Genomic DNA, 17,604 nt, shown 5'->3' with positions numbered 1-17,604 from the left:
GGGTTTCATTCCGATGCTTGATTTGAACTTCATGTGGATTCTAGAGTGGCTCCTTATACTTTTTAACCATTTGGTCCAAAAAATAAACAGAAAAAAATCAACAGTTCATGAGTTTTTAAGTCGACAATGAAGAATTTTCAAGGCGCTAAATGCGCAAAAGGCGCAAATTTGAGCAAAATTATTTTTACCATGTCTTTTTGCATCGTAAATATCTTAAACACACATTAATTTAAAAATCTTGCAAAAATAGACAAGATAGTCCTTTTTATGACCAACACAACGCTGCTAAAGTTTTGCATATCCGAGCTTTAACAACGTAGCTATCATCGAAATAAAGTGCCCGGATACTAAATGATCATAGCCTTAGTCGAATTTTTTGTGCTATTTTTTACCCCTAAATGTATTCAACATCCATATGCTTTTTCTTTAAAAACATTTTTGAAAGAAAAATTGTAAAATTTAATTCGAACAAAACCAAAAATTACTGTAATACGCTTTATGACATCACATTTATATAAAAAAATCTTTAAATTTTCAAACGTTTTCATTTGATTTTTCATTAAAAATGTCATTCATTTTTCTTAGTAGGGTGAAAATCGCATGTTTTTGTGAATTTAAAAAATAACTGTCGAAACCAATAATTTTGCTGACAGCGTCAATTTGATGTCTCATAAATCTGAAAACTTTTGATGTACAAGCGGTATGATTATCTGTTGACATTAAGTTTTTAGAAGCCATTAAAGTTGAGAAGTTACATGATACCCCAGTTGACGGCATCGGTTAAAAAAAAAATTGATACTGTGAGGATAGATATGCTGTTTGTCAAAACCTTAAAACATCATCACAACTGAACTTTCCTGATTTTTATCCTCAATAACTATGAACAACTTGGTAATGAAAACATAGAACCAGGTGTTTATCGTATAATTAACATCTACTATCAATAAGCATCGAATTCACGTTTCCTCAACAGCCTTGGCGATGTTAGGCTTAAAAATTAATGTCAGAAACAATCTGGAATGAAAATGGGTTCAGTTTTCGGTGCGAAAGACAATTCCGGTCACACAGACTGAATCCCCCCGAAGCTATCAACCTGTATCATCCTCTTCCTCATCCAAGGGAGTGGGTATTGATTGGGGCAAGAATGAGGGAGCGTTGAAGATTAATTAATGACAAGTAAGTTTGTCGACAGGAATGTCAATTGGGATTAATTAACTCCTTCTTCACGGAAGCTTCTCGCTGGATGGCGCGGCGTGGTGATAGCGTGATTGAATGATGCGAATGATTTGATTCGAAAGCAGAGCGAGTGATTTACGGTATCACATGCAACAATGCTACCGGGTTTGAACTAGAGTTCAGTGTTATATAAGATAACATGTTACGCGTTCTGCTCCAATTATTTTGAGTTTCTGGATTGAGATTTGTTCTTCAGAGAACAGAATGAAAGAAATTTTCAAGTGGTGTTGAATTGAAATGGTGTTTCAACTTCTAGACTTTCTTCTTAACAATCTTACTTGAAAACATCAAGTGTTTTAAAAATAAAATGAAAACACATCAGTCAGCAAAAAAGTCACGCGTATGCATGACCAAGTCACCCTAGCGAAACAGTCTTTCAAACATTCGTACTCGCAAAAACTTTCGAGATGCATCGCGTCGGCTCCATTGCCATTGTGGTCGCGTTTGTGCTCCAAACGTTTTTGGTTGAAGCCTCACAACGTCACTGTGTTATGTTCAAAACTTCGGAAACAATACTCTCCGAATCACTTCGTCTACTAGGAAATCAATCGGAGTTCAACATAAAGCAACTTTTACCGTGCCAGCTGCGAGGTGGAGCAATTCTGGGTCGCATATGGAATGATCAAAATGGAACAGTTCACGCTGGCGTAAGTCCGCGATATTTGCGAATCGACAATTCTTCCACGCAGACGTTCAACCACAAAGTAGAGGAGTGTTTGGAGGGCGCCTACAAGAAAATTCCATCGAATCAACTGTGTCTGCGAGCGGAAGCCACCTTCAACTGTTACGTTGGGGTGGCCGAGTTGCGCCTCGAGGAACCTTTCTTCATTCCTCGGACGGGACTTCAACATGGACGGGTTCTCAACGACTGTATCCAGATGCTGCAGATCAGCTCGAATGAGCTGAGGGTCATCCGCAAGGAAGGGTTACTAAATCACCCTCAAGGACGATGCCTTGTGAGATGTTTCTTGCTGAGGGAGGATCTGTTCTGTGAAGCGACTGGTATCAATGCGTTCCGGATTCTGGTGCACAATGGTGGCGCCAAAGAAGGGATCGAATTTCGGAAGGAAGGAGCACGTTGCATCGCTCGGTTGCAGAGAAACTATCAGGATCGATGCATGACGGCTGCTCGGATTGCTGCCGAGTGCTACAGCCAAACGCTTTGGAAAATGATGAAAGATGGATTGAATTATGTTTAAGAAATCACGTTTTTGTTTAATGTTTTCTGATTTTTCGTTATCTTGTCACACGAACTGTTATGTAGTCATTCAGAAAAAGTTATAAGAAAATCGTATTGATAATTCTGTTATATGTTGAAACTAAACCTTCGACTAGCTCAGGACTCCAGCCAATCGTAGGGTCGGCTTGTCGTAACTAGGGAACACTTAGATTTTAGATATTTCAGCGCACGCAATAAAATTTACAAAAATCTTTAAAGAGCTATTCAAATTACATATATTAAAACATTCCAGGAAAACTATGAAAAGACACAATCTAATTAATTTACAAAAATCCTCAATTTTTACTCACTGCTATTCTGCTGTTTCTGCGGGTATCCGTAGATGCTGCTGAACACTCCGGTGCTGGATCTCACTGCCGTGGTACCAAGTGGACTAGGTCGGCCGGGTTTCGACCGGGATGGCGGACGCCCTGATGCGTCTTTTTGGACCTTGCCTGCCTCAGGCGAAAAATATTTTAACACCAACAGTATAGGAATAAGATGATTAAACCAGTAAAAAATATGAAGGTGATATCATTAAGCCAATCCGTCATAGTGAGTGAAGTTTTTTACGGCATCGAAAAATGTTAAAATTTGTACATTAATTGATGGATTTTTCAAATTTTGAATGAAAATGAAAAACTTTCAAATACTAGCTTTAAATTTGAAAAATTAATGGGTGATACGGTCAAAATTTGGTCAAGGGAAAACGCGTGTAAATTGGTAAAATCGTTTATTCAAAAAATCAAATTATATTTCTATTTCAAGTTTAATTAGTATAAAATTCAGAAAAAATATTCAGTTAGGTTTCCGCTTTTCCAAATCCGAATTGCCGGGCCTTACGTTTAACTCCTGCCATCAGATTTTGTACAGCCACCTTGCAGGGGCGGTCCTAGAGCTGGCTCTTGGGGGGGGGGGGGGGGGGGGGTGGGTGTATCAATGAGTGTATTTCAAATAAAATTTAGTTCTCGTAAAATACTCATGTAGATTTCTCCGAGTAGAAGAACGGAAAAAAACAAACTGGAGGTCTGAGCAACATATACTTTCGGCTCGTATTTGCTTTTTTGAGTACTTGACAGAGCCTAAGGTGATCGCGAACAATCAATTGGCGGTTTATGTTAGGCGGTTGAAACTGAGGGAACAGTGATGTTGAGAAAATGTGAAGGCAACCAATTTGAAGATGACCGGAACCAGGAAAAATAGGGAGATGGCTCCAGCAGGAACCTTTGGAGTTTGGTGAGATCGTTTCTTTTTAAAATTACTCGTCCCAGATTTTTCCCAATTACCAATCAATCAATAGTGTTAAATTTTAGCAAAATATCATATGAAGCGTTTGGCAGGGAACTCCACGCTTCATTCCTCCCTTGTTCCTGTATCTTTCGCGGTTTTCATCACATGGTTGGCCTTTCCGTAGTAGGATCTGCAATGCATGGTAATATGTAACAGTTAATACGCTGAAAAGAAAAATGAAAGACGCAAGTCTTCCATTTTCCAGAATGCCTACATGTTTTGGCCATGTTGATGTAAGAAGAAGAAGAAGAAGAAGAAGAAGAAGAAGAAGAAGAAGAAGAAGAAGAAGAAGAAGAAGAAGAAGAAGAAGAAGAAGAAGAAGAAAAAAACGTTCATTTTGAGAAAGCGAAGGGAGGGGGTGATGAAAGGGGGAGGGGTGCAATTGCAAATGAGACTTCCATATTTACTGCAAACTGCTACTTGTTTTCCCTTTAAATTTCATGTCACAAAATCAGAGGTTCGTATTTAAAAAAATCTAAATTGTAGAAGAACAGTGAAAACTTTATACAAATTTTCTCAATATACTTATTTTGATATCCTTTTATACAACTTATACATCCTTTTATAAAACAATCTACGAATTTTCTATATTCACGGCGATATATTGATAAATGGATAATTTTCGTCATTTGTTTATTTGGTAGTTTAAAAATTAGCACTTAAAGCGAAGAATCCTTCGATATAAATTTCATTCCATAAATGAAAACAAAAACACACATTTTGGAAAAGTGTTTGTTAATAATTGCTATGAATTTAAAACTGATTATTTTATAACTTTTCTGAAGCATTTTCTGAATCGTGATTCGAAAATATCGAATTATTATTAAATCTCGTTTCTATTCTTCAATTTCTAAAAATAAATTTTATTCTAAAAAAAGATCTATGGGATATCTATTTTTGTTCATAATAACAATTTTGCGACGAATAATTTATGAAAAAAGTGGAAAATCGTATTTTTTTTTCATGCACTCAATATTTCCAAACGTTTTGTATATTTAAAAAATGAAATAAAAAAATATTGGATAAAGAGTTCTGATAGTTAATACAATTTAAAAAAAAATCCTAATCAACTGCAATTGAAATAACTTAATTTTCAGATTCAAAGTGAATTTAATTTTTAAGCTGGATTTCTACTAAATATTTGAATTATTTTTGTGTTAATGAGCTAAAAACTGAATCAAAGCAATCGAGAGATTCCTTTTAATTCAACCACGGTAAATGAAAAGTTCATATACCAGTATTTCGATAGCAACTTACTACCTTCTTCAGTGAATGTTTTCGATTAATCGAAATCGAAAACATTCACTGAAGAAGGTACTGGTATATGAACTTTTCATTTACCGTGGTTGAATTAAAAGGAATCTCTCGATTGCTTTGATTCAGTTGAATCATTCAACCAAGTAGGCTCATACCACAACGGAGTGAGCTAAAAGCAATATTGGCGATATATTTGATTTGAATCTTGAAACTCATCCGTGTTGATAAGAAATTTGACAAAATTTAATATCTTCCGAATGTTTAACTGGAGCGATTGCCTTTTTCCGAGAAAATAGTCGAGTGATGACAGGGTAGTTTTATCACTGGGATCATCTTTCCTGGGAAAAATTAAAACAAAGGCAAGTTTTTAAAGAAGGGAGAATGGTTTTTTTATAAAAACTGTTAATCGTTATTAAAATTGTTTAATTATGATAACGGCTCAAAATACATATATGAGGTTCTTGGAGCCAAAGGGGTATGCATAAGTGCATAAAAGCTGGTGTAAAATATCGCAGCAAACATGCCTTCGAAGGATGAATAAATGATTTATTAAAAAAAAAGAAGTTAATTTCGAGAAAATACATTTTCAATTTGATGTATTCGGTCATTTTGCGTACAAGGCTCACATTTTTCGAACATATGAATACGAGAATTGGCTGAAAAATTAAGGAACCCAGCGCATCCCTCTTTTGAATGAGCACATCTTAGTTTAGATATTTCCATATTTTTCAAATTATTCTATACTTACCAGAAAGTTCTTATTAATTTTTCAAAATCAACCATTAAAATCTAATGTTTTCTAACAGTAGTAAGAGATGAAGGCAACAAAAATCGAATCTGTCTACGTGGATATCTAGTAGAGGGGGGTGGGGGTTTCCCAAATGTCTACGTCTTTCCAAATGGGGGATGGGGAAAAAATCTCATTTTTCTGATCACGTGGTGTCTGAACGGCCAAAGGCAATTATACACTTAAAGACTCAAGTCTTTTTTACTTCTAAAAAGTATCGAGATATGTTGATCCGTCAAACAGGGTAGATTTTTTTTTTAAACTGAAGAAAGTTGCAAATTACATGATTTCGAACATTTGTTACATATAGTTTGCGGAATTCATCTTGTTTTCTTCTATATAAGCGATTATAAAATATACTTCATGAAAGTAATTGAAGTCTATAAAGAAAAAAAAATCTAAAGTGTTTCTAATAACCATATTCACTTCCATACATGACTTTTTAAAATATGTCATTCTATTGAAATTTTAAAGAAAATGAAGAATCAGTAGCTCAAAAGTTTCTGAAATTACAAACTGCATAACAATTTGCTCGTGTAAGTTAAGACATTAGAGGGCAAATTAGTGATTTATATTAAGTTGCCTCTAAATTTTATTATGTAGCTCAAAAGTATGAAAGATACATACATACATACACTGCCGGCCAAAAGTTTGGGATCACCCACTAAAAAACATGCAAATTTTGATTGTTCATATCTCAGCCGTCTTAGGATATATTGAAAATCTTCTGATCTCATTTGAAAGATAATGAGCAATAGCTATCTCGGAGGTATTTTGCCCAAATATAATGTTTTAGTTTTGAACTTAAAACTTAACCTAAAGTTATAACATTTTCAAAAAATCGCACTCAATATTCAAAGCCGATCATCTCGGAATAGGGTGGACCAAATCTCAAAATTTAAGTGGCATTAGAATTCCTGTTCTTTACTTCTCAAAACACAATCAAAAAATTTTTTGAAAAAATTCAAAAACGCATTTTTAATTAATAAAATAGACACTTGAGTTGTCGTCCAAAAGTTTGGGATCACCTCTTTGTATGGTGAGTTTGGGATCATTCTTATAAAAACATGCAAATTTATTTTATTCATATCTTTCTCATCTAACATCGTATTGCAGATCTGAAGGGTTCATTTGGAAGCTTAGAAATTGTTGTTTTTTAATAAATTCATTCAAAAATTATATTTTAAGGTGAGAACTATAAAAAAAATCTGGAAACTTTCAAAAAAACAATAAATTTCAGGTGATTTTTTTATGGTTATCACTTCAAAATATAATTTTTGAATGAATTTATTAAAAAATAACAACTTCTTAGCTTCCAAATGAACCTTTCAGATCTGCAATACGATGTTAGATGAGAAAGATATGAATAAAATAAATTTGCATGTTTTTATAAGAATGATCCCAAACTCACCATACAAAGAGGTGATCCCAAACTTTTGGACGACAACTCAAGTGTCTATTTTATTAATTAAAAATACGTTTTTGAATTTTTTCAAAAAATTTTTTGATTGTTTTTTGAGAAGTAAAGAACAGGAATTCTAATGCCACTCAAATTTTGAGATTTGGTCCACCCTATCCCGAGATGATCGGCTTTGAATATAGAGTGCGATTTTTTGAAAATGTTATAACTTTAGGTTAAGTTTTAAGTTCAAAACTAAAACATTATATTTGAGCAAAATACCTCCGAGATAGCTATTGCTCATTATCTTTCAAATGAGATCAGAAGATTTTCAATATGTCCTAAGACGGCTGAGATATGAACGATCAAAATTTGCATGTTTTTTAGTGGGTGATCCCAAACTTTTGGCCGGCAGTGTATATGGTCAACAAATCCGAAATTAACACTATTGTAGGTACCTCAACAAAAGTTATTTGGTGATGATCGGTCCAGGGAATTGCAAGTTACATCTGTTTTTCGTTTGGCGGACCGACTTTTTTTTTAATCTTAAGCCTTTAAGTGATTTATATATTCTTCAGAAAGCCAGATTACCTTGAACTGCTGCTCGTTCTTAGCAGTTTTTTTGGTCTTCTTTACGTTCCGTTTGACAATAGCCCAGTATTTCTCAATTGGGCGGAGCACTAGCGTGTTGGGAGGGTTCTTGACCTTAGGAACCACTTGCACGTTGTTGGCGGCGTTCTTGGCGTTTTTAACGTAATGGCAAGATGCCAAATCCGGCCAAAACAATACGGAACAACCGTGTTTCTTCAGGAAAGACAGCAGACGTTTATTCAAACACTCTTTCACGTAAATTTCTTGGTTGACAGTCCCGGAAGTTATGAAAATGCTGCTTTCCAAGCCACAGTACAGATAAGCCATCACACCAGATATTTCTTCGCGAAATTTGACAGTTTCATGTACTTGAAAATATCTGCAACCTTTCCCCTTCCTTTTGCCGTATAAAACTCCTGTCCCGGAAACTGCTTATAGTCGGCTTTGACGTAGGTTTCGTCGTCCATTACCACGCAGTCAAACTTCGTCAGCATCGTCGAGTCAAGCCTCCGGGATCGCGCTTTGGCCATAGTATTTTGTTTATCATCGCGATTTGGAGTCACTACCTTCTTGTAAGTCGATAGTCCGGCTTGTTTTTTTGGTGATTCACGGTTGTAGACGATACACCCAGCTTATTTGCGGCATCTCGGAGAGAGAGGTTAGGGTTTCGCTTGAAACTACCGGCAACTCTCTTTGTCGTCTCAGCGGCTTCCGGTTTTCGATTTACCTCCAATCCAGACTTCCTGGCTGTCGACAAACGTTCCGCAAACACTTTAATTACATTTGTAACGGTGGATTTGGTATTTTTTGGCGATTTTGCCAGCTTTGCGTGGGAGTAGCTTGGATTTTCGCCATGCGCGAGCAAAATTTTGATACGCTGCTCTTCTTCCTTGAACTGCATTTTGACAACTGTAGAGTGAATTCCAAAATCAAAATAGGAGCAACATTCTACACACACACACACCTTCAAAATGAGGGGTGTTCAGGTTTTTTAAATGCAAAATTGAAAGAAATACGTCAAGTACCTACTCATTTGGAATAGATATTCATATAACTTCCGGCGATTAGAAGTATTTCAAATTTTTTTTTTATATATTTTTTACTTCATCAAAAACATCACACATGGCTTATCAAAAAATTTAAATAACGAGAATTCCAATAAAAATATGTGTACCCTAGACTGAGCTTGATCTGTTTTGACATCTTGATCGAGAACTGTCACCTAATTTTTTTACGGTTGCAAAATCAAACAATGCATGTCTTGATTTGTTGGAATACTAATAGAGCCTTCAGAAATCTTCCATTCAATTTTATTGAAACACAATTAGATTCAGCTAGCACTTTTTGAAAAGATTTCTTGAAAACCCCCGGAATTAAGGAATCGGTTGGATTTTCTTTCTACAATAACACTTTGATCACACGGGCCTGAGACTTGTGGGTAATAGGAATGTGGCTCTTCTTTCTGATGAGTTACGCAATGTTGGACATCCATAGGACAAACTTCTTACTCGAAATTCTTACTCTTATCAAATCCCCAATTTTCTACGACGGCTTTCTCACGTAGCAGAGCTCCAATTATGTTCGGAATGTACAAAATCCAATGATTCTGCCGTCATTCGGCTCATTTGCCTGTCATGAAGTCCTACCAAGTGTTCTTAATTTTAGCGACGCTGATCGCGGTGTCGGCTCCGCTGGCTTCCGGAGTCAAACCCAACTGCCACTGCATGCGCTACAAAAGTGGTCCCCGGGTGATTGCCGAGTGCCGGGAAATGTTGGGCTATCCCCCCGGTGACTATTATGGGGAAGCAGGTCGCTGCCAGCGGTATTGCGGGGCAATGCTGATGCGAGCCTGGGACAGCGTGGAGGAAGCGCCCCAATTTGCAACCTGGCCCCGATTCTTTAAAGTTGAGAATCTAGCCGAAGGCACCGACTGCTTCAACGATCGTATCAACAGCTGCTGGAGTGTGATGAAGGACGCGGCCGCCATGGACGACCCCTGCTCTCGGGTGGACAACGCGTACACTTGCTTCAATCATTCGGAAGTCAACCAGAGGGAGGAAAAGTATTTTGTTCCGCAATCTCAGCTTCAACATAAACGGAACATTCTCGAGTGTAAGGAAATTTTACAGGTGAGTCCAATCGAGCTGAATTGTATCCAGCGATACGGGCTTTTTGAGCATGCCAAGGGTCGCTGCTGGGTCAGATGCTTCATGCTACGAGAGCAGCTGTATGACGATGAAACGGGTGTGGACATTTACCGAACTTTGGTGCAACGTGCTGGTGCCCTCGATAATGACCTGTTCCGGAAAAATGCCGGAGATTGTATGGAGAGGGTACGAGAATCCTGTGGTTTGGATAACTGCACCCAAGCAGCGAGAATGGCAAAGGAATGCTTCGAACCGGGAATATGGAGCGTGGTAGATAAGATCGTGAAGGAGTTATAAAATGATAAGTGATAATCAAACTGATTGAAAACTTAAATTTCGAATATTGGTTTTCGAGTGAGAAACACTTAGTTTAGTAAAAATAAAAAATTTTAATACAAAAACGAGAAAGCTCATTTCAGGAGTCCATTCGGGTCCTTCAATATGATGGCAGTTGAATCATCTAAGTTTGTGGAAAATAATCCAGAACTATCCAGATTACAGTCTCCTCCTTTGGAAATTGGGATAACTCCATTTGTTTCATGTTTCAAACTATATATGGCGGCATCCATAAATTACGTAACGCAAAAAATGCAGTTTTTTGACCCCCTCCCCCCCGTATGTCACAAATCGTAACGCTACGACGTACCCCCCTTTGAAAATTACGTAACGCTGTTAATTATCCCCCCCCCATCTTCTAATGTTTTCAAATACTAATTTTCGAAGATCCAAAAAAGATTTTGACATAATTTTTTAAACGTTTTACAAAACGGAATTAATATCCATCCAAATCGCTTCTTAGTACTCAATGATGATAACTTTTTGATAAAATAAATTGATTGTCTTAATCCGAGTTGCTCTGTGCTTGTTCACTGATGATCTACCTTGTTTACTTTAGTTTGTCAAAGGAGTATAACTTGTTATGCAAAATATATTACACTTAGTAGTATTCGTCGGAATAATCAAAATTGCAGTTTTTTTAAATCAATTGAGAAAAAAATTGTAAAATTTTCGGCTTAAGGTTGAACTGAGTTCTTGGAAGTAAATGAACCTAATATTCGGTTTTCCAACGGTTATTTCACGGATATTCAATCCGGATATTCAATCAATGTCGAAGTCTATCTCAGAATCTTTAAAGGGGAAAGTATACAAACCAGTTTCAATCATGTTGAAGCCTACAAATTTTAAGCAGAATTTGGTATGTTTATCATTCTGCGAAAATGGCATGACATCAAAATAGCTGCGATTAAATAAACTGAATTTTTTAAGGAAAAAAATCGTTACGTAACGATGAGCATACCTCCCCCCCTCCCCTATGTCACAATTCGTAACGCTCGAGCTTACTCCCTCCCCCCCTAAGAGCGTTACGTAATTTATGGATGCCCCCTATGGAGAAATTTTCAGATTTATTAAAGTTTTCCTTCATACTTTTCTGATCGAACGAAAGTTACAACTTTCTGAAAAATGTATAAAAAAAAGAGAAAAAAGGAAACGTGAGTCCAGCCCGGATTTATTTCAATGAAGCCCGGATTCATTCACTAGATTTGCCAAATTAAACAAAAACAAAATTTTTTTTTTGCATCCAAAACGAAATTTTAAGAGGGAAACTAAAAAAAATCATGAATAGATTTTTGTAATATAAATAATGATTGAAAATCTGCTGATGAGTTTTGTTGAAATAAAAACAGTTTATTTCTTGAGTTTTGTTGAGTTATTCCAGGATTTTGACCAAGTTTACCCGAATTTGTGGTTAAATATTTTGAAATCAAAAGATTAAAAAAGTCAGGGTTTAAAATTTTTGTCATTTTTGTCATTTTTGTCATTTTTGTAATTTTTGTCATTTTTGTAATTTTTGTCATTTTTGTTATTTTTGTCATTTTTGTCATTTTTGTCATTTTTGTCATTTTTGTCATTTTTGTCATTTTTGTCATTTTTGTCATTTTTGTCATTTTTGTCATTTTTGTCATTTTTGTCATTTTTGTCATTTTTGTCATTTTTGTCATTTTTGTCATTTTTGTCATTTTTGTCATTTTTGTCATTTTTGTCATTTTTGTCATTTTTGTCATTTTTGTCATTTTTGTCATTTTTGTCATTTTTGTCATTTTTGTCATTTTTGTCATTTTTGTCATTTTTGTCATTTTTGTCATTTTTGTCATTTTTGTCATTTTTGTCATTTTTGTCATTTTTGTCATTTTTGTCATTTTTGTCATTTTTGTCATTTTTGTCATTTTTGTCATTTTTGTCATTTTTGTCATTTTTGTCATTTTTGTCATTTTTTGTCATTTTTGTCATTTTTGTCATTTTTGTCATTTTTGTCTTTTTTGTCATTTTTGTCTTTTTTGTCTTTTTTGTCTTTTTTGTCATTTTTGTCATTTTTGTAAGTTTTGTCAGTTTTGTCATTTTTGTCATTTTTGTCATTTTTGTCATTTTTGTCATTTTTGTCATTTTTGTCATTTTTGTCATTTTTGTCATTTTTGTCATTTTTGTCATTTTTGTCATTTTTGTCATTTTTGTCATTTTTGTCATTTTTGTCATTTTTGTCATTTTTGTCATTTTTGTCATTTTTGTCATTTTTGTCATTTTTGTCATTTTTGTCATTTTTGTCATTTTTGTCATTTTTGTCATTTTTGTCATTTTTGTCATTTTTGTCATTTTTGTCATTTTTGTCATTTTTGTCATTTTTGTCATTTTTGTCATTTTTGTCATTTTTGTCATTTTTGTCATTTTTGTCATTTTTGTCATTTTTGTCATTTTTGTCATTTTTGTCATTTTTGTCATTTTTGTCTTTTTTGTCATTTTTGTCATTTTTGTCAATTTTGTCATTTTTGGCAATTTTGTCAATTTTGTCATTTTTGTCATTTTTGTCATTTTTGTCATTTTTGTCATTTTTGTCATTTTTGTCATTTTTGTCATTTTTGTCATTTTTGTCATTTTTGTCATTTTTGTCATTTTTGTCATTTTTGTCATTTTTGTCATTTTTGTCATTTTTGTCATTTTTGTCATTTTTGTCATTTTTGTCATTTTTGTCATTTTTGTCATTTTTGTCATTTTTGTCATTTTTGTCATTTTTGTCATTTTTGTCATTTTTGTCATTTTTGTCATTTTTGTCATTTTTGTCATTTTTGTCATTTTTGTCATTTTTGTCATTTTTGTCATTTTTGTCATTTTTGTCATTTTTGTCATTTTTGTCATTTTTGTCATTTTTGTCATTTTTGTCATTTTTGTCATTTTTGTCATTTTTGTCATTTTTGTCATTTTTGTCATTTTTGTCATTTTTGTCATTTTTGTCATTTTTGTCATTTTTGTCATTTTTGTCATTTTTGTCATTTTTGTCATTTTTGTCATTTTTGTCATTTTTGTCATTTTTGTCATTTTTGTCATTTTTGTCTTTTTTGTCTTTTTTGTCTTTTTTGTCATTTTTGTCATTTTTGTAAGTTTTGTCAGTTTTGTCATTTTTGTCATTTTTGTCATTTTTGTCATTTTTGTCATTTTTGTCATTTTTGTCATTTTTGTCATTTTTGTCATTTTTGTCATTTTTGTCATTTTTGTCATTTTTGTCATTTTTGTCATTTGTGTCATTTTTGTCATTTTTGTCATTTTTGTCATTTTTGTCATTTTTGTCATTTTTGTCATTTTTGTCATTTTTGTCATTTTTGTCATTTTTGTCATTTTTGTCATTTTTGTCATTTTTGTCATTTTTGTCATTTTTGTCATTTTTGTCATTTTTGTCATTTTTGTCATTTTTGTCATTTTTGTCATTTTTGTCATTTTTGTCATTTTTGTCATTTTTGTCATTTTTGTCATTTTTGTCATTTTTGTCATTTTTGTCATTTTTGTCATTTTTGTCATTTTTGTCATTTTTGTCATTTTTGTCATTTTTGTCATTTTTGTCATTTTTGTCATTTTTGTCATTTTTGTCATTTTTGTCATTTTTGTCATTTTTGTCATTTTTGTCATTTTTGTCATTTTTGTCATTTTTGTCATTTTTGTCATTTTTGTCATTTTTGTCATTTTTGTCATTTTTGTCATTTTTGTCATTTTTGTCATTTTTGTCATTTTTGTCATTTTTGTCATTTTTGTCATTTTTGTCATTTTTGTCATTTTTGTCATTTTTGTCATTTTTGTCATTTTTGTCATTTTTGTCATTTTTGTCATTTTTGTCATTTTTGTCATTTTTGTCATTTTTGTCATTTTTGTCATTTTTGTCATTTTTGTCATTTTTGTCATTTTTGTCATTTTTGTCATTTTTGTCATTTTTGTCATTTTTGTCATTTTTGTCATTTTTGTCATTTTTGTCATTTTTGTCATTTTTGTCATTTTTGTCATTTTTGTCATTTTTGTCATTTTTGTCATTTTTGTCATTTTTGTCTTTTTTGTCATTTTTGTTATTTTGTTAATTTTTTAAAAGTTTCAGTTTTTCGAACCTTTTATCAATTTGCACTTTTTCAGATCTTCGAACACTTAAATTCAACTTTGCACTGAATTTTGAGTATATTTACGTAGAATTTTTGCAATAAATGAACTCCAGCGTTGGGCCAACAACGCCCCAAATAACAAACGTTTCGATGTGTTTTTTTTAGAAATATGTAACATAGGTGAAATGTTTTGGTTGAGACATGACTGTTGAACAAATTATACGTGTGAAATGAATACGCGTGGGAATGTGATGTTAACTACTTGAGCGTATATGAACACTTTTTCTCTTGTAGGCGAAAGTGTTCCTAAATAGGCCTATTACACGAATGCCAAAGCGTTGGTAAAGTGTCATAAATAAATAATCAAACTAAATAGGCCTATCGTGTTGAATGTGTCTAAAACCGTTTAAGAGAACTGCTGATTATATAATATTTTTAATTAATTGAATTGACTGAGATTGAAAGTTATCAAAAAATTCAAAAACTCAAAAAATATTTTCAAACATTTGGTTGTTTTATTATTTTATATATCATTGAAAATCATAAGTATGTTCAGCAGCACTGAACAAAAATGTGTTTAGGTTTTTCTAATTTAATTGAAAATAAAGAACCCTTTTAACTTTGAGACTGTTTTGAACAATTTTTTATTTTGACCGAGAATCCGAAATGCCCACAATCAGGCAAAAATCACGCTTGAAAAAAAAAAATTCATTCATCTGAATATTTAATACAAAATTTTACCAATAAGCCTTTGAAGGAGGAATCATTTTTTGTAGTTTTCTTATCACGGACATTTTTATTTCATCATAATTACGAAACGAAGGAACTCATGAACAACCCGTTGTCGGAATTTTCAGCAGATTTCAATCTCAAAGATATTTCAACCCTTCATGAATCATCTTCAGCAGAGTTTGGTCGTAGCACTCATTAGCAATTCTGGCCGCCAGGGTACATCGATCCAGAAAATTTCTCTGCAACCGAGCGATGCAACGTTCACCCTGTTTTCGGAACTCGATTCCATCATCAGCTCCCCCGCCTTGAACCATAATCCGAAATGCTCTAATTCCGGTTGCCTCACAGAACAAATCCTCACGCAGCAAGAAACATCGCACCAGACAACGTCCTTTGGGATGATTCAAGAGTCCTTCTTTGCGGATGAGATCCAACTCACTCCGACTGATCTGCAGCATCCGACTACAGTCGCTCAAAACACGCGCATGTTGAAGTTCTGTCCTGGGGATAAAAACAGGTTCATCCATTCGAAGCTCTGCCGTGCCGTTGTAGCAGTTGAACATTTCGACCGCTCGACGACACTCTTGATCCACCGGAATTTCTCGTTCCACTTTCCGTAAACACTCCGTCACAAGGGCATTGAACTCTTCGGAACTGTTCTTCAGATACCAAAAACGAGGAATCACCTTGCTATCGGCCGTAGCATTGTTGCTGTTCCAGATCCTGGCGATGATGCCACTGCTACGGAGATGACATGGATCCGAATTTTGGCCAAAAATAAGCAGCGGTTCATTGAGTAGCGCGCTAGGTTTTTTGTACTGCAAACAGTGACGATGGGAGGCTTGAGCTGTTGTAGCCACTAGCAAGAGCAATGTAAAAAAGCAGTACATCCTATTTGAGAGGTCAAAGCAGAGTGATGGCACATTATATTTTTTCATATAGAAACGGTTACAAGGCGAAAAACGTAAATAAGCTGTAAAATAAACAAAAACAAAATGTTCATCTAGCCCGCATAACGGGAGACAAGACATGGTTATTATTTATGGGGCGGAGGAGTATAAGCAAAGGGAGTATAAGTGCAAAAATCAACAAATTTTTTATTCAAAAATTCTTAAATTCAAGATTTATAAAATTTCATCTTCATAATTTCTTGATCTAACGAAAACTACAACTTTCCAAAAAATACACAGAAAACTAACAAAACTGGAAACATTGACGCACGTTTTTCGCTAACAGCTTATGATAATAGGTATCGTAAAACGGGGTAGGATTGATCACTTTTTTAATATTTCTTGATTATTTTTTCTGTTAAGGGGAATGTGGCATGTCTCATATTTTATAAATGAGTACTGGACTCCTATGAACGTAAAACATGGTTGCAGAAATTTATTAGACTATATATTTTATATAAAAATCGATTTCATCTTTGTTTAGAATTTGGTGCTTTGGGGAAACATTGATCAGTCTCTATTTTGACGGTTTTAACGAGTTTTCTTAATTTTAAAAGATACAAAAGACCTTCATGATATTTACAAATGCTGGTAATTGATAAACTAAAGCAGTTCGTGTGTAAAGGCCGAACAACAATTAAAATCGAAAGATGGACAATGAAGCTGCATAAATTAAGGGGCTAAATTGTTCAACATTACTTATAAAATTATAACTACAAAAAAAAAATGAAATTTTGCCTTCATTCAATTCTCTAGGTTCTCGCACTTTGCTTTGATTTTTTCTTTCAAATTGACCATTTGATGGGTTTCTAGCCTTTTGTCCAAGACTGGCTAACTTTTGGAAAACGTCCCTATTTTTTAATATCAAAAATTTTTGTCAAAATATAACAAAAACTACTCCAAAAACTATAAATTTACTGAGGAAAAAAGCTGAACCGTCTTATAAATCAACCTGCTGCTTCTAAACGCTTCGATTTCATCAGCAAGGGTGTTTGGTAGCGAGCCTTTGCGAAAATTGATATTTCAATACTTTGAAATAATATGTTTAACTAACAATTGAAATATTCAAAAATAAACCAAGTTTTTTTTCCAAATTTGAAACAGACATATAAAGTTTTAAGATATTTTAACTTTAGACTCAGTTATTGATGTGGATAAGTGCATATTGATCAAAGCTACCCCGGTGATCAATGTTACCACGTTTTACGGTAATGATAAAAATGTGTTTCATTTAAACTTCCTTTGTGGTTAGGGTCTATATGACCCGATGTTAGATTACTAGCGAATACTAATCAAGGACCCTTCCTACGTCTCTGAGCTTTGAATGAAGATGGACGGATTGATAGAGATCCCGTTAGCCAACTGTCAGCAAAATTTGTATGCAGACGTAGTTGAAATTGAACGAGACCGGAGAAAGACTTGACTGGGATCATCCGGTTCCAGTTGAAATCGAACGGGAATGGCGAATGGGAATTTCACCGACAGCTTCACTTGATGAACGAGTTGAAAATTCAGCGTTGTGCAGTCATTCCGAACTGGGTTAAGATGGAGTTACATTTCTTCTCGGACGCATCGGAGAAGGCG

At 34.1% G+C, this 17,604-nt stretch overlaps 4 protein-coding genes across 5 annotated transcripts in view; 3 read left to right on the top strand and 1 right to left on the bottom strand.

Moving 5' to 3' along the window:
* The window catches only part of LOC129743716 (calbindin-32), a 266,038-nt gene that overhangs the window by 161,396 nt on the left and 87,038 nt on the right, over positions 1–17,604 (top strand). The window lies entirely within an intron of this gene.
* Positions 1,644–2,435, top strand: LOC129743358 (general odorant-binding protein 45-like). The gene has a single exon (XM_055735342.1). The coding sequence runs from the start codon at positions 1,644–1,646 to the stop codon at positions 2,433–2,435; it is 792 nt and encodes a 263-aa protein (XP_055591317.1).
* LOC129743357 (general odorant-binding protein 45-like) lies at positions 9,414–10,223 on the top strand. Its single transcript, XM_055735340.1, has one exon. It carries the CDS (start codon positions 9,414–9,416, stop codon positions 10,221–10,223), a length of 810 nt encoding a protein of 269 aa, XP_055591315.1.
* Positions 15,208–15,960, bottom strand: LOC129743356 (general odorant-binding protein 45-like). The gene has a single exon (XM_055735339.1). It carries the CDS (start codon positions 15,958–15,960, stop codon positions 15,208–15,210), a length of 753 nt encoding a protein of 250 aa, XP_055591314.1.

The sequence above is a fragment of the Uranotaenia lowii genome, chromosome 2, assembly GCF_029784155.1.
Source record: "Uranotaenia lowii strain MFRU-FL chromosome 2, ASM2978415v1, whole genome shotgun sequence".
In the NCBI taxonomy this organism is placed as follows: domain Eukaryota; kingdom Metazoa; phylum Arthropoda; class Insecta; order Diptera; family Culicidae; genus Uranotaenia; species Uranotaenia lowii.
The sequence above is the reverse complement of the archived record's forward strand: the minus strand, read 5'-3'. Positions and strand labels throughout refer to the sequence as shown.